Genomic DNA, 21613 nt, shown 5'->3' on the forward strand with positions numbered 1-21613 from the left:
CAGGATTCAAAGCAGGCTCTGCACCATCAGCACAGAACCCAATGTAGGGCTGGAACTTATGAACTGTGAGATCATGATCTGAGGCGAAGTCGGATGCTTGACCGACTGAGGCACCCAGGAGCCCCTAAAGGCTTTCTTCATAACTGTTTTATGTCAGGAATCCTTCCTAATACTACAGTTTTGCACAGAGGGTTTTTTTTTTTTAATTTTAACGTTTATTTATTTTTCAGACAGAGACAGAGCATGAATGGGGGAGGGTCAGAGAGAGAGGGAGACACAGAATCTGAAACAGGCTCCAGGCTCTGAGCTGTCAGCACAGAGCCCGATGCGGGGCTCGAACTCACGGACCGCGAGATCATGACCTGAGCCAAAGTCGGACGCTCAACCGACTGAGCCACCCAGGCGCCCCAACACATAGAATGTTTGTAAAGGCAAACTGGGCTGCTCGAATTTATGGAATAAATTCCGTTTGGTATCAGTCACAATTACCAACTCACCTATTCAGTCAACAAATCAGTATCAAATGCTTACTATTCACTTCAGTATGTTTTAGGTACTGGGGATACAGCAGTGAAGAAAATGAAGTCACTACCTTCATGGTGGTTTCATTCTAGGGAGGGAAGACAGAAAATAGATGTGTGTATGCGCACGCGTGTGTGTGTGTGTGTGTCTGGGAGAGGACTGAGGCTACAGTTGGTCTTTTATTTAGTGGGTTAGGGACAGCCTCTCTGATTAGGTGACATTTGAGCAGCGACTGGCCAGGAGGAAGACATCCAGGCCTGACACCCAGAGAGGTTTAGGCAAATACAACTTTAGGGGCAGTTGGATGGTTAGTCACTTTTGCATACTGACGTTAATTCAACTATGTTTATAATCGGGCAAAAATTATTCTTCAAAAAGTTGTCATATGTTTATTTTGAGAGAGAGAGAAAGTGCAAGAAGGGGAAGGGCAGAGAGAGGGAGAGAGAGGATTCCAAGCAGGCTCCATGCTGTCAGCAGAGAGCCTGATGTGGGGCTCGATCCCACGAACCGTGAGATCATAACCTGAGCTGAAATCAAGAGTCAGATGCTCAACTGAATGAGCCATCCAGGTGCCCCTTCTTTTAAAAGTTTTTATAATTATTTTCTTTAATTATCAAATAATAGCAATATTAAAAGAAAACCATTTTGTAGCTCACAGTTTCACCACCTTAATGAAACAAATATTTTCATTATGTTGAATTCCTTTCCAGGGATTTGTGCATATGGCTTAATATTTTTTCCAGTTTTATTGAGATATAATTGGCATAGATCACTGTGTACATTTAAGGCATACAGCACAATGATCTGATTTTTATATACTGTGAAATGATTACTGTAATGGGTTCAGCTAACATCCATCTTCCCATACAGATAACAATAAAAAGAAAGAATAAAAGTAAAAAAAATTCTCTTTGGGATGAGAACTCTTGGGATTTACTCTCTTAAAAACATTCCTATATACCACACAGCAGTGTTAGCTATAGTCATCATGTTGTACATTATATCCCTAGTACTTATTTGTCTTATAATTGGAAGTTTGTACTTTTCTACCACCTTCCTCCAAATCCGCCTCCCCACCTCTGGTAACCACAAATCTTATTTATTTTTCTATCAGTTTTTTTTTTTTTTTTATATTCCAAACATAAGTGAGATCATACAGTATTTACCTATATCTATCTGACTTCTCTCACCTAGGGTAATGCCTTCAAGGTACATCCATGTTGTTACAAATGGTAGGATTTCCTCATTTTTTATGGCTGGATAATATTCCATTGTGTATAGATATACCACAACTTCTTTATCCATTCACCTATCAGTGGGCACGTAGGTTGTTTCCATGCCTTGGCTATTATAACTAATGCTGTTAAGAACATGGGGTACAGACATTTTTTTGAGTTGGTGTTTTCATTACCTTTGGCTATATTCCCAGAAGTGGAATTGCTGGATCATATGGTAACTCTGTTTTTAACCTTCTGAGGACCTTCCATACTGTTTTCCATAGTGACTGTACTACTTTACAATTCCACTGACAGCATATGAGGGTTCCCTTTTCCCCACATCCACACCAGCATTTATCTCGTCTTTTTGACGATGGCCAGTGTAACAGGTGTGAGGTAATATCTCATTGTGATTTGGATTTGCATTTCCCTAATAGCTTGAGGTGTTGAGCATCTTTTCATGTACCTATTGGCCTTTTGTATATATACCATCTTTGGAGAAATGTTTATCGAGGTCTTTTGCCCATTTTCAAGTCGGGTTGTGTTTTTTTGTATTGAGTTGCATGAATTCTTTGTTTTTGATATTAACCCCTTATCAGATGTGTGGTTTGCAAATATTTTTTTCCCATTCCATAGCTTGTCATTTTACTTTGCTGATGATTTCTTTTGCTGTGCAAAACCTTTTTGGTTTGATATGGTCCCACTTGTTTTTGATTTTGTTGCTTGCAAAAATTATTCTTGCTAAAATCTCAGGTAATTCATATTCACACTCCACTTCTAGGAATTATCTTAAGGATAAATCAGAAATGTAAACATAGGGGTGCCTGGGTGGCTCAGTTGGTTAAGCATCTGACTTTGGCTCAGGTCATGATCTCAAGGTTCACGAGTTCAAGCCCTGCATCAGGCTCTGTGTTGACAGCTCACAGCCTGGAGCCTGCTTCAGATTCTGTGTCTCCCTCTCTCTCTGCCCCTCCCCAGCTCATGCTCTGTCCCTTTCTTTCTGTAAAAGAAGAAGAGGAAGAAGAAGAAGAAGAAGAAGAAGAAGAAGAAGAAGAAGAAAGAACCAACCAACTGTGGATGTAGATTTATGCCCAGAGATGTTCATCACAGCTTTAGAGTATAAAAAATGTTTTTAACCAAAAATACCCCTCTTCCTCTGTCCTCTCCACTCTCAAGGCTCCACTGGGCACCTCTCCTCTGCAGTTCTAAAGCCTCTGGACTTCTCTCTGTGGTTATGGTCTTGTTCTGGGGAAGACTTGCCTGCTTACCTGTCATCTACTTCCCTCAGTCTGAGCTTCATGAGGACAGGGGCCACATTGCACTCAGCACCTGTTATGGTGTCCAGCACATCATAAACACCTGATCCATGTTTAATTTGCCCCAGCCAAGTTCTCAGTTCTCTCAGGTGGAGATTCAGACTAAGCAATAATAATGAAGCTTGGAGAGAATCCAGTCCATTTCTCCTAAGATATCTGTGTTTTGTGTGTGTGTGTGTGTTTGTGGTGAGGAATAACCTTGGAAATGTTACTGATATTTTCCTGGCTTTTCTGTTTGGCTTCAGAATGGCCTTATCAGCTTGCTCATTTTTTTTTAAATTTTTTTTTAATGTTTTATTTATTTTTGAGACAGAGACAGAACATGAACAGGGGAGGGTCAGAGAGAGAGGGAGACACAGAATCGGAAGCAGGCTCCAGGCTCTGAGCTGTCAGCACAGAGCCCGACGCAGGGCTCGGACCCACGGACCGTGAGATCATGACCTGAGCCGAAGTCGGACGCTTAACCGACTGAGCCACCCAGGCGCCCCTCAGCTTGCTCATTTTTAAAGTTTGTTTGTAGATTCCTCTAAACTTAAAATTTTTGCTTAACATTTATTTATTATTGAGAAACAGAGACAAAGCATGAGCATGGGAGGGGCAAAGAGCGGAGGAGACACAGAATCCGAAGCAGGCTCCGGGTTCTGAGCTGTCAGCACAGAGCCCGACGTGGGGCCCGAACCCACAAACTGTGAGATCATGACCTGAGCTGAAGTCGGACACTTACCTGACTGAGCCACCCAGGTGCCCCTAAACTTTTCTTTTTTAAGGCATAAAAACTATAATAAAGCTTTGCATTTCCAGGGCGCTTTCACATCAAAGAGCTCAAAGCTTGACTATATATCTTAGTTTCTTGGAGGAACTAGTGACATTCTATAGGGGTAAGAGGGAAGGGAAGCATTCACAACTTAAATGACAGTGCTGTATCTGCCCAATTTAATTAAACTTGTTGCCATTTAAAGAGAAGTGCCCCCCATGAAGCTGGTTTTCCAGGAACTGAACCCTTCTTTTTTTTCATTTTTTTCTCCTCAGAAAACTCTAGCTACAGCCTACTAGGTTACCTTGCTCTATGGTTGAAGTATTTCATCACCTATTGGTCTAACAAGAAAAAAGGAATAGCCCATTTTCCTGTGAACTCTAAATTCACATGATGACCACACCATGTCATTTATAGGAAAAGGCTGCCCCCAGAGCCACTCCAATTTGGGATCAGTTAAAAACCCAGGAAATGAAACCACCTCTCTGGGATCTGCATCTCCTTCACAGATTCTCATTGGTTTCAGGGGCTGCCTTCTGCTCCATGTGTTGGGAATCAAGCCTCAGTGACCCTAGGGACAGAATTAGGAATGACACCAACTGTTCATCACCATAAGAGACAGGACCTCCCCTCTGTCCTTACACCACTGACAAACTTTTATTTCTGACCAGGAAAGAGTTTCTCTGCCTTGGCCACTGTGTTCCCTCATCAGAGCTAATTTTGGGAATGACATCTTCTTCCCCAGGCTTAAGTCATAAGCACCAAGCCTTCCTTCCCTCTGTTGGATACTGCAATGAGCCTTGTATTAAACCGAAAAGAAAAGCTTTTTTTATTTGTATTTTTATTTTTTTTTTACCAAGCCCTCTTGGTGCTAAAACATCTTGACATTAATTTGTGCGAAAATAGCTAGAGAACCAAAACCTAATCTAATACAAAAAAGAGACCCGGGTGACCTCAGGTTACAATACAAAGGGCTTCGTGGGTCCTGGGGATTGTTTGTAATACAGACTGTGGCAAATGTGAGCAATTGATTACACACCCTGTGGTTTTCCCATCAAAGAGCTGGTTATGAAAGGAAATAAAACTCCGCCATTAGTAACCGAAGACACACGTCATGATAGATACGGGCTATCTTTATGGGAGAGAACAAATCATGTACTTGAGTATGTTGCCTAGAGGGCTGTGTATGAATAAAAGTGGCTTTACACAGTTATTCGAATAATGATAATTTAATGATTTTTACACTAAAAAACAATGTAGAGCTAACTAGAATTTTCTGCCTAAATATGAATGCAAAATTGAACAATGTAAAACTGGATTTCACAGCCACAGATTTTAATGGATTGTTTCTGTTCACTTGGGAAAGATTAGGTAGGGTGAGGAGTACTATATGTCGTCCAAAGACGTTTCTCTAAGAGTAATCAAATAGTGTAAAATGGAGAAAAATGGTTTGAATTCCAAGAAATCATTCCTCTTGGACCATGACAACTTTGAAGAAAAATATTTTCACAAAATTTCATTTTAATCATCTTCTTTACAAAGCACAATACTTAAGACTTTTCTAAATACAATTTTAGAAAATGAAGCAAAAAAATAATCTCCATAGATGCTGGTCGAGTCCATGCTGAATGCAAAAGAATTTCTTCAAAAACGATCCTTCCAAGCTTTTCAATATTCTTGACAGGTCCATTTTGTAAAGAGTAAAGATGGAGGCTGCTCAGGCAATGGCTCGTCCGTTCCAAAATGTAGAATCCTCTTGCTGGTTAGCCCAAGGGGCAGTAACGACGTTAAATATGCCACCTCCTCCTTCTAGAATGACTTCTCCCTCTCCTTGTACAAAGAAAGCCAGTGGCTTCCGCGAGGGGAAGATGAGAGCTCTCTACATTCCAGGTTGCTAGTGCCCCACGAGGGCACTCCAACCTCTCAATTTAATTATTAACAATCCTACTCTGTGTACACATCATATAAAACTATATCGTTAGGGATTTTCATGATGAGTAAAGGAGAAATCCAAACATCAAAGAATTCAATCCTCATTCTTCTATTAGGCGGTGGGAAATCTCTCAAGGCGTTAAGTTTAATGTAGAAATGCGTAGAAGAGTCAAGGGGTTCAGGAATGTTTTATGCCGCCCTTGGAAGCTTGGTGCTCCCAGCCCCCAGCACACTGCGGGCAAGGCTGCTGAAAAGGCAATATGTCCAGGCATGGGAATGTAGGATGGGAGGTTTCTTTCTCTATGTGCTCCCTTCCCTTAATTGCGCCCCCGCCCCGGAAGACCAGGGTGTCTGGGCTCCGTACGGACAGTACTCTGGAGGAAGTCGCAGCCTCAAGCAGCAAGGATGAGTATGTTGGCAAGAGGAAGGCGGGGGAAGGGAGAGACGAAGAAAAAGACATTTATTTGTAATACTTCTGATCATCGATAACATGTGGTGATTTCTTTTTTGCATTGCTCCTTCCGTGTTATCAATTCTCATTCTTTGTGGTTGTGCAAATCCATTAATGTTTAGTACTTCCACTCGAAAACTCAGGAAATAGACAAAGCAGCTTTTTTAGAAACACATGAAACGTCTTCAGGGGCCCTTAAGGGACTACCCCCCACCCCCCATCCCCAAACAATCTTGCAATACAGTATGCCCCCTTATTTTCAGCTAAGGATGAGGAAACAGTTACACAGTCTAAGGCTGAGCTGTTCATTTGCTACAGAGATAAAGCGGACAAGCAAACACCAGTTTCCTGGGGACGGAAAAAGCAATTCCATAAATGCAAGAAAGATCCAATGGCCACACTTCAACAAGAGCGTGCCCCCATTCTCTTGGACCTGAGGAAGGGGTTACAAGAGAACAAGGCAAATGACATTATGTGAGTACAGTTTCAACAACAGCACACACAGATGACCCAGTGCAGGAAATAACACAACTTCCCCCCCTTGTTTTCATTGCATTTTACGTTTATTTATTTTTGCTTTCATAATGCATATTCTGTTCACGCAAAAGGTGCAAAGGACAGGAAGCAGGGGTTTAACTTGGCTGATGAAAAATCAAGCAGGGGTGACATTTCTAGTTCCATGAACCACCTACAACTAGGAGAACTTAAACGTCACAGCTGGCACCACAGAGCACGCCCAACTTCACAGCTGTCTCCTCTTGGGACCTTTGGCTAGGTGAGAGAAGCTTTGAAGACAGTGGCCTCTAGTGGACTTTGAGAAGTGGCTTTAAAAAAATGTGGGGTTTTTTTTGTTGTTGTTTTTTGTTTTTTTTTTCGTTTTTTGGTTTTTTGTTTTGTTTTGTTTTGTTTTGTTTTTTGAATCATGGTAGCTGCATCACAAAAGCTCCAATCAAGAGGGTGGTAAAAAGAAGGCACAGATCATTGCAAATACCAGGTTTTCTCTTTCTCTTTTTGTAAATATACCATCATATATAAGCTAAAATTTATCTCAGGGTGGCGGGTTGGCTGGCAGGGGAAGGGACGGGTCGGACCTAAAATTGCATATGTAACAGAATCTAGAGGGGACACAAAGCGAGGCAGCTTTCTGCCCAAAGCAAAAGCATGGAACGCTCGCTCTGGACGATGTGGAATACAAACACTGGGGGAATCTGTGACAAAACACGATTAAAAAAATCATAAAATTATAAAGCTTGTAAACGAATAATCTGAAATTACATTTTATTAATGGAAAATATCATCAAAATAGTACCACTATGGACTAAACTGCCTGAGTTTTCGTTTCGCGTGAGATCTCATAGTAAAAAAAGCCTTTAGCACAATTTGCTCTAAGTCACAACCAGTGCCATGCCCAGGATTATACCATGGGAAAGAGTCTCCTCTTGGATGGAATTTGTGTTGTGCTATCAAGACTTTTGTGCTAATCTTGCAAACAGGGACATGTTGAGGCAAACCTTTAATCTTTTGGCACAAGGTTATTTTGGCTGGGGCGGAAAATTTGAGTCTCGGACTCAGGATGAATAACGTGACATTTCATTTATCAAGTATTCATTTTGATTGAAGAGCTTTCTTTATGTCATTAACTTCCATCTATAAAGGAAAAACAAGAGCCGAACAAAATCATAATGAATTCGCCGGTGTGAGAGAAGCTCAAAGATAATCAACCTGGTCGACAAAGAAAATAATCAACGTGACACTTTTAAAGGTGAAACGGGTAAAATGACCTCTGAACGACGAGTTGACGACGATGCCAGAAATGACATAAACCTAAGGAGCAGGTGCACAGATGCGGTGCGCTAGCAAACGGTGGATGTTTTCATTCTTGGGCTGCCAGGAACCACCACTTGTCAGAAGGGGCAGTAATTGCAGTGTCCTGGCCGGAGGGCGGAGCAGGCTGTCCAGACGTGCTGGACCACCTAGCAGTGTTGGAAGGCAGCTCCCGTTGGGCCCGGGGGCGGGGGGGAGGGGAGACTGTCTGAGAAGCAGTTCCCTAACGTTTCTGTAAGTAGCCTGGGTCCCAGTGACCACCAAGGACACCAACTGGACGAAAGCTGAAAGTCTGCCTCCGGCCTTTTGCAACCCTCTGCCACTTGGTAACGGCTGGGTTGGCTCGGAGGGTGAAGGGGGACAGGGCTCCGATGCCCTGGCAGGACTGACACGCCCGTCGGTGAGAGGTAAAGAGGTGAAAGCAAGTCCTGAGTGCGGACAGCTGTGGTCTTTGGAGTTCCAATGACAGAAGCCCGCTGGCAGTGGGGTCCCCCCAGCCCCATGCCCTCTGGCAGTTACTCTAATGAGGCCTTTGGAAATTGGAGGGAGCTTTTCACAGAGACCTTTCAGATAAACCCCAAACGAGAAACCCAACTAGGGGCACATTTAGTAAATGCCTCCCTTCCCTAAGACTTCCTGGATCGCAGGAGAGGATGAGAACATGAGCCTGTCCAATTCCAAGAAAATCGCCACAGGATTTGATCGCACATCTAAATCTGCAGAGAACTAAAAATCATTTACTTTCAAAATGAAGCCCCGATGCTGCCCCCAACCCGAACTGAGCCTCTCAAGAGGGAGCAGGACCCCGAGGGACCCACCTGCAACCGAAGCCGGATTTTCTTCTCTTCATCCAACTCTGACAGTAACTGCTTAATCTCTCGTCTGAAAAACAAATGGCCACGAAATGAAACAAAAGCCCAGACTTCCTCAATAAGATATAAGAAGCCTCTTACCATTACAAAGTCCATCTGAGCCTCTTACAGACAAAACGTGGACACAACATTGTGTTTCCTTTGCATTGTTATTGCTTGATATTTACCGCAGACAGAAAGGCTTGCTATTATCTCTGGGCTCCCCAGATGTGTAGCCGTCCAACAGGAGGTCTGAAATGACCTCTGAGATCCCTTAATCCAAGCTTCTCCTAAGAGGAGAAGACGGGGAAGGCGAGGCCAGAGAGGTGGACGGACTCGCCAGAGGCCTTAGACTCCGGGTATCCAGGCTGAGATTCTGTTGCCTTCCCTCTAACGATCCCTTGGTTATAGAATCACTGGTCTTTAAGTGTATTTACATAATGATTTCCACTGCAGACATTTCTGTCACTCCCCACATACTTATTTTTCACAGAGTTTTAAAGTAATAAAAGGCTACTGCCTATGTTTCCAATGAGTCTCACAAAACCTTACAAATAGTAATACCTGGGATCTTGGGGTTAAGGCAGATGAACTGACGATATGGTAATCACGTCATCGAGAAAGTAGACACGAGTTAGGACATGCAGTCTAACGCCTTTTACAACATGAAATAATGAAGTGGGACACAATTAATCATCTTGCAAATTCAAGACTCTGTATTTAGGACACGTCAACCGTCACCGCTCTGGTCAGAGAACTGTACTCCATTTTAAGGGATCAAACATTCCATCTAACACGTATGTTTTTACAAACTGGATTGGGAAATCAAAAACCAAGGACTGCAGAAACAGCATAATAAATAAGGTATAAGCTACACTGCGTGTGCTCACTTCAAGTGATGGTCCCTATACTTGGTCGGTGTCCCGGCCCTGCCGCCGACACACCGGGTTCGCTGACATTAACCAGTTGTGACTCATTGCTGTGTTTGCTCAAGCACACGCTATGCACCTCTATCTCAGCGGGCACTACTCAGAGCTTAGGAAAGAAGTAGCGGCGATCCTAAGCAGACAGCGCGACTCCAGGAAGACGACGGCAGGCAAAGCCTGGAGTCTGGCAGATCGGAGGAGTTGGTTGGGGGAGCCAGTGCGAAGAAAGGCACTGAGTCTTGAACCAGTAAACGGGGGCCCGAGTCCACAAAGAGGAAGGGAGATCGGGAGATTGATGGGGAAGGGTCGGCGCTGGAGCAGGGACGTAAGAACCAGCATGTTGGGGGATGAGGGGAGTCAGCACAGACTTCAGCTGAAGGCTGAAAGGGACACGTGGAACGAAGACAGGAGATTTTAGGGGCCTGATGGCCGTGGGCACGGAGGCCAGGCTGACGACGGTTGACAGAGACGGGCATTGGAGAGCGGTCTCTGTGACCCGTTGATTCAACAAGATTGGCCGGGGAAGGACAATACTGGGTAACTGGGCCCGGGCCTCACGGCGGGGAGGGACATGGGGCGGGCTGGGGGGAGGGGGAGGCCCTGAAGCGCTGGCGGGTCTTCACTGTGAGGCAGGCGCAGGCCATTTCTGATCCTCCAGGCCCCAATCAGCGGCCCCAAGGGCTGAAGCCCTGGATCCAGGCCAGCCCGACTCAGTGATGGTCTTCTTCAGAAGGCTGAGGACCAGCGCTCTGGGATGTACTGGGGCCGTGGGGTCCCTGTCTAGGCAGGAGACACACGTCACCCGGACACAGACGGGACTGGTGGTTGGTTACCTAAACCTGTAACCCACAGAATCGGATAGGAGATAGGGACTTTACAGAACTGGAGGCAGCCCGGCTGGCCCTGAGACACCCTCTCTAGATCCAGCCGGTTGAGTCGGCAGAGTTATTTGATGGATACCTTCCAGGGAAGGGGTAAGACCGGGGGACCCCAATGTCATACGACACCTCCCAGCTGGAGCGGAACAGAACCTGAACGGAGCCGCAACGCTCCGAGTAAGTCCCTCGTAACCCTTGTCCTAGGGTGCTCTAGAGAAAAGGGGTTCTGAGATTAGGTACGTTTCAGAAAACTAGCACACCATCCTCTCCGTCTTCCTGATGTCCAGCAAAGGCTGGGAGTAGTCCTTTAGAGAAGCAATCACTGTGTTTAACCCCAAATCCCCCAAGTATCTGGCCACAACACACATCAGGGCCATCTGGCATGCCAGGCTTCTGCCAGCTGCAGAGGTGCTCCCAGGGCATGACCGTGGGTCTCCGGCCCACCGCCCGCCACTGCCCCGGCACCTCCCACCCAGAAGGCCAGGCGCCTGCAGGGATGCGCCGACTCGCCAGCCACCAGGCTGTTCCGTGTGCCCGCGAGCCCACCAGTGCTGCTCTGTCCGCTGGACTGCTCTGCTCTTGGTGACCCTAGATCGTCTTTCAAAAGCCCATTCAGGGGCGCCTGGGTGGCTCGGTTGGTGAAGCGTCCGACTCCGGCTCAGATCGTGATCTCAGGGTTCGTGAGTTCAAGCCCTGAGTTGGGCTCTCTGGTGAGAGATTCTCTCCCTCGCCCTCTCTCTCTGCCCCTCCCCTGCTTGCACTGTATCTCAAAATAAATTTTGAAAATATAAAAAAAAATTATTTTTAAAAACTCCTCTTTGGGAAACACCTCCATAGATGCCCCCCGCTGCCCCATTTCCCCCAAGAAAGAGCTAAGAGATCCCTAAACTCTGAGCGTCAGTTTACTCAGGTAAGGACCTCGCGGCGTCTAACCTCTTTACTGTCTTTGTCACCACATACAGCACCCTGGGTAATGTTTATGTGTGCAATTTATTTTCGCTTATGGGCCTTTCTCCGCATCTAAGTGCTCCGTGACGACCAGGGGTGTGGAGAGCGTGTGTAGGCACGCACGGAGAGAGCCCCGAGTCTCACAAGCAGAACATCTTGTGAAGCGTAAGGTCTTGGGTCTAAAGATCCCCCACATCTCTGTCATCCATGACAGCCCCTAAACGCAAGCCAAGTACTTCGTCAGACAGCTCACTGAAGAAACGGCCAGTTTTCTGGTGCTAGAAGAAAAGCTGGCTGTTGGGCTCGTTACAAAGTGGTACACGTGCATACTTCATCTTGTGGGGATTTAAAGATCTTCCTTTTCAGCGGCCCGCCATCCCTGCATGCAGCGGATCCGGTTTACGCAAGAAGCTGAGGGGAGCGAAGCCTCTCAGGTTCAAACCCAACTCACCCCTGCTGCCACCACCCTGGGGAAGCGGGCCGCGTGCCGAGGCAGGCGGGGACCCAGGCTTGCGGAACGAGGCCGTGGCCCAGCAGAGAGCAACCTGCGGGGTGGCCAGAGAAGGGCCCGACACTCACTTCTGCTGGTCCTTCATAGTCTCGATGATGCTCCTCAGCTCGCGGACCTGCGTCCTTAGCTCCTCCACGGCCGCCTGGCTGCTGGCCGCAGGCTCCGTCTTTGGTTTTCCTTCCGAGCCAAACAGAGACGGGGAGTTGGCTCTGTGTCCGGCTGTTCCCAAAGAGGATGACAGGGGGGAGGATGTTGCCGAGGACAGAGAGGCTGGCCCGCCACCACCACCTGCAGCCATGGTCCCTGGCTTGGGCGGCAGGGACGCTTTGTTGTCTGACACCTATGACAAGGGAAGGCAGAGAGGATTCAGGCGGGGGATTCGTGCTGAGTAAAGTCCCCCCCCCCCCCCCATCCCCGTCCCCACCGCCCAAGACACACTCGTCACACCCCGTCATCCACAAGACCCCAAGGGCCCACTTGGCACAGGCATCCCCCCTTCACGTGCCTCCCCCTGTGTGCTTTAACTTCGACCACCCTTCTGGACAGGTAGTTCCTAACCGGTTTAGCGTGCAAGTCCGGAGGCCTGCCTGCTTGCTAGGCTCTGCGAACTCCGAAGCGAGCAAAACACGTTCCCAGCTCCCAAGAGCTCAGAACACAGCACAGTGCAGACAGACAAGCCGACACACTGCAGATGCGGGGGAGTCCGCACACAGGGAGGTAAGACACAGAGCTGCGCAAGTACGCCAAAGGGACCGGCCATTCGGGAGGGAAGGTATCGGGGAGCTGCTGACGGCCCCATCCTGGAGGAGGAGGACTAGGAGGCGGCCGGAAGAGGAAGGGTGACTGGAGAGAAAGCTTCTAGGAGGAGGGAATGGGCTCGGCAAAAGCACAGAGACCGGGGAGTGAGACACATTCACGGCAAGCGGTCACTCGGCAGCCAGGATGGCGCTGGGGACGGGGCTCAGGCCGGGGAGGTAGAGCGGGCTGGCGGAGGGGGTTAAAAACATCCTGCACAGAGCTAACGATGACAATGGCTGTAGAAAGGCCTAGAGGTTGGCAGGTCAGGAGGGCGAAGGCACGGCTGGGAGAGTCACGTACAACGAAAGCTAGGAACGGGGAGGGGGAGGGTTGACAGACAGCAGCCAAGGGAAAAGAGAGAGGACAGCTCTGAGAGACGCAGCGGAGGCAGGCTCAACCAACCAAGAGATGCGGCGCCCGGCCTCAGGGAGTAGACGCGCCGTGGGCGGCTGTGGTTCCGGACCAGCTACAGGGTCACGGGTGGGGACGGAGGAAGCAGGCATGGAGGCTGTACCCTTTGTGGCAGGAGGAACAGCGTGAAGGCCCAGAAAAGTTTCACTTCTGACACACTGAGTTTCAGGAGCCCGACGGATAGCCAAGGGGACATGCCCAGTGGGCAGAGGAAGGCATGAAAAAGTGAGCTGGGCCAGAGAAATCACCTGAGGAAGTGGTGCCATGGGGGTGAATAGCACAGAATTAGGAGAGAAGAGGCCCGCTGATGGGGCCTGGGGACTCCCTAACATGAAGAGGTGGGGAGAGAAAGGACACCCCTTGGGGGCTGGGGCAGAGTGGTGAGCAATGGGACAAAGCAAGACCAGAAGAGAGGGGTGGGTTACGGAGGTCCCCTGAGGGGTTTCCAGAAGGAAAAAGGGTTGGATAAGTGCATCAAAGGTGCTGAGAGGAAAACGGGGGCTGGGGGGCATTTGGTGGAACAAAGGAGACTGAAGACTGATCATGGCGGGTCAGCACCTGAACAGGAGGTGAGGGGTGTGGCCTGCAAGTGTAGAACCCTCTTTCCAGAAACCCGCCTGAAGATGGAAGGTGGGAGAAAGAGAAAGTGTTCAATGGAGAAGCTTCAGGAGGAGACGGAATGATGTAACGGTTCTGTTTGCTTTCAAAGAAGGGGGAGATGCTGAGCCGGATAATATCCTAAGGAAAAGACCAATGACGGGCCAGGCCGAAGACAGTGGAGACAGACCGGGCCGGCCTGATGGAGGAGTGCCCCGAGGAGGAGGCCGGGAGGGCACAGGCAGTGGGACGGTCATGGGCGGGAGGGCGAAGGGGCATCGGGCCACCCAGGGGAGGAAGCGGCAGCGAGGGAAAGTGAGATCCTGAGGCCCAAGGCAGGTTGGGGGGAGGGCAAGCAGCAGACAGGGCGCTGGGAGGCGAGGGGGTGAGTGACGGGGAAGTTGAGGCCGGTGGTAAAGCTTGGCAATGCAGCTGGGACTCTTCCAGCAGCAGGTGCCCAGGGCAAGAGCCAAGAAGGGGCCTGGCTGGCATGGTGAGGAGGGAGAGCGTGGATTCCGGCTGTGCTAGAGAGAGAGACTGGGCAGAGCGAGCCAGAAGCAGATGGGCCATCATTCCCAGCCTCCCCGCCCGCCTTTTCTCTGCCAAGTTACCATTGAGGAAAAGCGCTTTCTGCTGCCAGGGAGAGCGATCTGCCATCCCGTGCTTATTGCTGTAGGAGTTAGAGTAAGAGGGAAGAGGGACTGACATTTATGCAGCACTGGTCACGTGCCGGACGTCGCTAGATAATGGAAACGAGGATCAGTTGGCACCCACTTTCGACTGAGCAGGAAACGGAAGCTTAGGGACGAGGTTGAGAAATCCCCCAAGCTCACAGCTAATAACGGGCAGAACCGGGCTTCGATCCTCTCCTCTGCCGGCTGGACCCTCAAGCCCCGTACCATGACTGCCTGAGCCTGAAGATTCGCGCTCTCCTGTCATTATTTTCTTTGCTTCTTTCCTATTCCTGGGTTCATGCTTTTCCCCACTTCCCGCTCCGCACTGTCACATACCTCCTCCAACCTACTGATGTCCTCACAGACTGACTTTCAGGCAACTCTTCAAGCGATGCTTTTTTTTAGTATTTCCTACGTAACTTTCTCTCCCAGCCCATTGCAGCCGGCAAATAGCCTTTCAAGCTCTGACAAGAGTTTCGGCCACTATGCACCCTGACCAAGGTAGTTCACGTATAGAAGCAATAAACAACGTGACCCGACAACCCCCAGGAAGGGACAGGGGCTAATGGGGTGGGACCGTGTAAATCAGAAACATGAAGAGCCGCTGCCCACCAGTAGATGTCACTACAGAGACACCCCGGGGATGTCAGCCAGAGCGCAGCTATGGGAAAAAGCGGGTCTAAATCCAGTTTCTGCAAATGGAATCCTTTCATAAAGGAAGACTGCTTTAGTTTTGTGACTAACTACAATTGATGTGTTTTATAGGATCATATTTTTGCCTACTAGACCAGGTTTTTAAGAAAATCTAGACGTATGTGTAAATTCTTAAATCTGTGAGAAGGAAAAGCCTACATACCCTGTGATTTCTTTGTGTTCGCTCCTGCTTAAAAAAGCGGGTATAGTGTTCTGCTGTTAGAAAGCAGTTGCTAATGTTTATGGAAAATAATTCCAACTGACTGGGTTCTCTTAGCACGAGAAAACACATTCTTAGGCTGAACAGGACTGGTACAGGGTATCCTTCAAAAGCCGCGCGCAGTAGCTGAACACTGCTATTCCGTTCCCTGGGCATGCAGTGAAACCAAAATGTTTTTAGACTATCGATTGATCGTAATAAATGAATCCAAATCAGCTTTTCTTTAAGGGACTCGCTTTAGTTCTTGAAAGCCACGTGCTGCCAAACATAACCTGTGATATCATCGGTTTTGAACACAAAAGCCAAGATCTGTGGGCAGAGCACACGGCACTGAATGTACCTCATGTGCTCTTTGCCACACCGCTGGGCTCCTGAAGCTGCTTCGGCGGTGGTGGTGGTGGTGGTGTGGACGGTGACAGCGGCAATGGCGCGTGAGGGCGTGTGCTTGTGTGTGGCTGATGGTATGCCGAGGAGATCAAACCACAAGAGAAAACATGAAAAAGCCACAACTAACCTTGCATCTCAGACATTCCGCCCAGTTTGAGGGACTTTTTAAAAACACGCGTCTGGGGTTTTGATGACTAAAGTAATAACTGTTACTGAAGAATGACAAAAACTCGCATGGTCTGTGGCAACGGACTAAATGTTTGTGTCCTGCACGCCCCACCCCTGCCACTCGTATGTGGAAATCCTAGCCCTGAGTTGGGATATTAGGAGGCAGGGCCTCGGGAAGTGTGAAGGTCATAAGCGTGGTGCCTCAGGAATGCAATTAGTGCCCTTAGAAAAAAGACCTCAGACAGCTCCTCACCCTAGTCTCTACCACGTGAGGAGACAACGAGAAGTCAGCTGTCTGCAACCCACCGTCACCGGAACCGGCCACGCCGGCACCCTGAGCTCGGAATGCCGGCCTCCAGAACTAAGACCTAACTGCCTGCCGCTTCTAAGCCCCCCATCGATGCCACTCTGTTACAGCAGCCCGAACGGACTAAGACTCCCGTTTATCCTCGTCTGGGTTAGAACTCCTCGTCAGAGCGTACACGGAAAGGCAGGGATCCCTTGCCATGGCTGGTCACTCACTTGGGATATGGTAACAGTCTTTGAAGTTTTCTTTGATGCTTCCACTCCTCTGTGTGCAAGTGAAACGTGTTCCTCTTTATCTTCTTCGGGACTTGGGGAGTCAAAGATATCAGGGCTTGAAAGGGAAGACTGGATAAAGCCAAAAGAAAATGCTTTTGTCAGAATTACACCTTAGCTGACATAGCTTTTGTTCACATAATGTTGTATGCTTTTCAAAGCGCTCGACACTTCTACTTTGTTTCTCTCCTCATTATAACCTCGAGAGGCAGAAAGTGTGCTGTATCTGGTGCACTAGAGACAGTGGCAGAACTGGGACTAAGAAGCAAGATTTCCTACAGCAGGGATCTTTCCATGGGATCTTTCCACTGATGGCCGCCGGTCATTTCACCCGTGCGGGCCTGCATCACCGTCCTTTCCGGCTCCCTCCATCCTTCAGAGCCTCCCGTCTTTCTGTAAACATCTGCTACTGTGTGTCGAGCCCTGAGCTTGATACCGAACTTAGGTGACATGCCCGACACGGTCCCTGCTCTCACAAGGGTGACAGTCCAGTGCAAAGGGACACACAAGTCAAGAGGAGGCTGCCTCGAAGCTGCCTCTCCTTCATTCCCTCTGGATCCTTTTCCAGGACCACAAAATCTGAGGCGAAGTGAAGTGCCTACAAGAACTTTTCTGAGAGGAAACTGTTTCAGGGAGCAAGAGGTCACAGGCCCGGGGGCCAGTGAGTGACATTTCCGCAGCCCCAGAACACAGCCCTGCCTGCAAGGGGTGGGGGTGTGGGGGGAAGCTCACCTCTAACGTGACGTCTACTGCTAAATCTCCACCCTCGTCGCCAGGGACAATCAACATCCGTGGTGGATTCTATGTTTGCTAAGGTGCATTTACAGAATGGCGGCATCTTTTGGTAAAACACGGGGATAATACTCCTACCCTTTCTGCCTCACTGTGAAGGTCAAAAAGCTGGATGAATGTGAACCAATTCACTGGAGTGCACGTGGACAGAAATGATTACTGTGCTAGAATTTCCCAATTTTAGGACCAAACAAATGAAACTAAGCGTTCCTGTGGCAAGGAATCTTTCTAAACGACAAATCTTCCAGAGATCTCTTTGGGTGTGCTCATACTTAGCATAGAAGTGTGGCTAAGTGTGGGAAAACAGTCCTATTTAGAATCATCACTGGTGTCATTATTGAAAAATCATGCCTACATCATGCCATGTTTATCTTCTTCTGTTGACTATTTTCTAAGGCAGAAAACTAATATATTTAGGGATTTGTAAGCAAAGTTTGAAAATGAAAAGGTCTTACTTGTTAATCTTTGTTTCCTCTGAAAATCCAAGTACCTAGAATAACACCCTGAACTAAGCTTTCTTATTAATCTAAGCTTAACTGCTTAACCACCTTGCAATGCCTATATCCTTTCATTCTGAGATCTTATTCAAAAAGCCAGTTTCGGGGCGCCTGGGTGGCTCAGTCGGTTGAGCGTCCGACTTCGGCTCAGGTCATGATCTCACGGTTTGTGAGTTCGAGCCCCGCGTCGGGCTCTGTGCTGACAGCTCAGAGCCTGGAGCCTCTTCAGATTCTGTGTCTTTCTGTCTCTCTCTCGGTCCCTCCCCTGCTCACACTCTGTCTCTCTCTCTGTCTCAGAAATAAATAAACATTAAAAATAAAAATAATAAAAAAAGCCAGTTTCCTCCTCTGTAACCTAGAGTTCATGAGCTGTCAGCCAAAGCTTGCTCTTTGAATGCAATAAACATAAATCAGCTCAGAGCAGGGTGAGAGGCCCTGGGCTGGGGAATCCTGACTGGTGCATTTCCCCAATCATTCCTTCCAATGGCCTGTTAGGAATATGTCCATACCCACGATCCCATTTTGCTATGAAAAACCTACAGGTACTAAGCGGAAGAAGAGCAAATATGAATTCAAAGTACGCATCTACGTGGGGATGGATGGGAACGAAGGAAGAGAGTGATTATACTTCTTTAAAGCATAAATGTATCCTGTTATTTCAAGCCTTCAAGTAAAATTGTTCCATATAAAAATGCCCAACTTTGAGTCACTGTGCCATAAGCTTCCCATGGGCAGGGCCCATGTGTGTCTCGCTCCCAGTCGCAGCCTTGGTACCCGGCTCAGAGCGGAGTCCCCATGAGATAAATGCCTATAAATATTTGTTGAATGAGCGAATGAATGAAGGTGATGGCTAAAAGCGGAGTGAAGATGAGGTGCCTTTACCCAGTCCCCCAAATATACATGAACCTCCAGGCATGCGATGTATGAACCAAGGGTGGGGTGTGGATGATAAACTGACTTTCTCTGTATTTGATTCTGGATGCCTCAAGGCCCTCTAGACCTTGAAAAGTGGGGAAGAATTTGTAGGAAAAAACAAAACTGAAGAAGGATTTATAGAGAAGATGTGGGAGGTAGGATCAAAACTCTGAGATACTCAGAAGCAATTAAATAGGTTGTGTGTATATGAGGCACGTTGGGGAGGGTGTGGAGAGAGTAAAGATGGTCGCGACACAGTACTCTATATACCTAAAGAGTGAAAAAGTAAGCCACTGTGTCAAGTCTTTCTCCCAAAAAGGTGTCAATACATAGTTAGGTTTGTTTCATTCAAAGAGGCAAAATAGCATGACTCAAACCACACCTCCCAAACTGAACAGATATGAGAGAAGAGGTTCAAAGGAAGTGGCATTCTTTTTCTTCTAAATGAGGACCTCTCAGGTGGGATCAGTGACGAGGCGAAAGTAGAGAGTGTTCTGGAAAGCCTGCAAAAGGTTAATTCCTTGGCGTATCTGGGTGAAGGTCATAAGGTCTTAGACCTGCATTCCCAGCAAGGACAAGACAATGTGATATACAGAGGTAGAGAGAGAGAGAGAGAGAGAGAGAGAGAGAGAGAGAGAGAGAGAGAGAAAGAAAGAAAAAGAGAAGGAAAGAAAGAAGATAGATGGGTAGGTAGATATACATATGCACATCGCTTGTGGAAGCATCAAGATATTTTCTCCAATGACATTCACTTCAGTGTTTATAATGAAGAAGTGGAAACAACATAAATGTCCAATAATCGTGCATGGACTAGATAAACTCATATATTCACAGGTTGGAACACTAGGCAGCCATTAAATGTGATGTCATGGTAGAATGGGTAATGACTGGGGAGAAGGTACACCATATAAGGGGGGAGAGCAAGTTCCAAAAAACCATGTGCTGTGTGATCCCATTCTGAAGACATAAGGTTAGATGTACAGACAGAAGTTTAAATAAAAACTACAGATATACACTAAGCGGTTAACGGTTCTTAGCTCTGGAAAGCAGGTTACAGGTATCTTACTTTCTTCTTTATGCATTTCATTGTCGAAATTTGGTACAACAACTGTGTTACAGGTTTCCAGTAAGAAAAGAAGTTATTCAAAATGACCCAAACAAAAAGCGTCTGTAGGTTATCTGGAACGTTCTAACTGGTCTCTACTACATGACCAGGTGCCTCGTATGTTTACAAAACACCCTCCTAAAGGTGTGTGTGCGGTTCCGTGAAGGGGTGCCAATAATGGGGCTTTGGGAGAAAAAAGCTTGGCCGCTGCCGAGCGTTGGACAGTGGCAGGTCGCTCTTTAGCAAGGTTCTGTTTATAGACCAGACTAGTCTCACTCTCCTCTTCCACCCCAAAACAGGACATTTTCTTTCTTACCAATTGCATTTCAGGTTCAAAGAGAGATCAACCCGGAAGGAGAGAAAAGGAGAGTGGGACTAGGCAGTACCCACCTCAGTGGCACATATGCGAAGAACAAGGAGAAAGGAATACTGCTTGATTCCAGAAGACGCTCAAATCACTTTTGCTCAGCGGTGTATCTCATGACCTCCCTCTCCTGGCTCGTCCTCCTATCAGCCACTTGCGGGAGTCCTTGGCCGGAGTCTCTAACCTGACCTGCTTTGTAGCCATAGAAGAAGCAAGGAGACACTTACGGATGTGAGGGATTGAGACGGAGGCCGCCTCCCCGTAGCTTTTGGTCTGCTTGTGGTTGGGTGACTGAGTTTCTCAGTAGATGATACCACAGAGTCAAAACCTTCTAGGTCTAAAACAAAAGGAAAACAGAGTTTTAAGAGCAATAATAGGAGTAAGGGTAGGTTCTCATAACAGGCCACAAGCACCTCTTCTCCTTAATACTCATCCTTCCCATCTGGAATGTACCTCACCATTTATGAAGACGATTTCCATCCTCTTGTCATCCAATAAATGTGGTAGGTCTTTAAAAGCTACAGAAAGAAAGGCAAAGGAGGAATCCTCTTTCCTCCACTAATGTAAGTTCATTTTGGTAGATAAAACAACCTCGTAGTCTTAACACAAAAGGCAGTTAGCACAAGGTACGATACCCATGGACAAGTGAACGCTCATCACTGATTCCCCAAGAGGAGAGAGGGCAGGCTCCCGTTCTGGTTGTACTACCACAGCCCGGCCATCAGCTTCCACCCTGACGTTACTACAAACTCCCTGGAGGTAGACAGCAAGCTTCTGCTTCTCCAGACAACTCCCAGAGCCCGGCACCATTCTGCTTCAAGAGGCATCACTCAACGGAGACATGATCTTCAGTCATCGGTCTGCTCATTCACTCACTCCATTATGACTGAGTGGTTACTCTGTGCCACACGTGGGGGCTAGATACCAGGCTATGCCAGTGAGCGTGGCAGAAAGGACCCTGCCCTCAGGGAGCTTACATCTCGCTGATGGAGGTCTCGGAGGAATACAGAATCATTTCGGCCAGATTATAACTGCATCTGGCAGGTGTCCAAAGGAAGGCCTTTGCCATCTTCAACAAATTGGGCTAAGGGATCACACATTCTATCTAGTTCTGGGGGGTTTACAGATCAAGTGGAGATGCGTGTTATGTGATGCACAAAGGAATGGCTGGCAGAAAGGGGCCGACACTGAGGCCCATTATCGCTTGTGACTGGGGCAACGCCACCCCTGCCGCCAAGTAGATTGTGTTTCACGTGCCATGCCAGGCACTGCCTTCCCAAACC

At 47.7% G+C, this 21613-nt stretch overlaps 1 protein-coding gene across 10 annotated transcripts in view; it reads right to left on the reverse strand.

Annotated features, from left to right (window-relative positions):
* Positions 1–5310: 5310 nt before the first annotated feature.
* Positions 5311–21613, reverse strand: part of SH3KBP1 (SH3 domain containing kinase binding protein 1) — a 330782-nt gene continuing 314479 nt past the window's right edge. For 6 of the 10 annotated variants that reach the window (XM_040468252.1, XM_040468254.1, XM_040468250.1 and 3 more), the window contains 5 exons: positions 20558–20667; positions 16601–16729; positions 12199–12470; positions 8835–8898; positions 5311–7839 (listed from right to left, as the gene is read on the reverse strand). In XM_040468252.1, coding sequence (XP_040324186.1) covers positions 7798–7839; positions 8835–8898; positions 12199–12470; positions 16601–16729; positions 20558–20667 — 617 coding nt within the window. In that variant the 3' untranslated portion in view covers positions 5311–7797. The remainder of the gene's footprint in view (positions 7840–8834; positions 8899–12198; positions 12471–16600; positions 16730–20557; positions 20668–21613) is intronic. The other 4 variants (XM_040468256.1, XM_040468255.1, XM_040468253.1 and 1 more) reach the window with 2 other exon arrangements.

Source organism: Herpailurus yagouaroundi, unplaced genomic scaffold, assembly GCF_014898765.1.
Source record: "Herpailurus yagouaroundi ecotype Mexico unplaced genomic scaffold, PumYag 67690, whole genome shotgun sequence".
NCBI classification, from domain to species: Eukaryota; Metazoa; Chordata; class Mammalia; order Carnivora; family Felidae; genus Herpailurus; species Herpailurus yagouaroundi.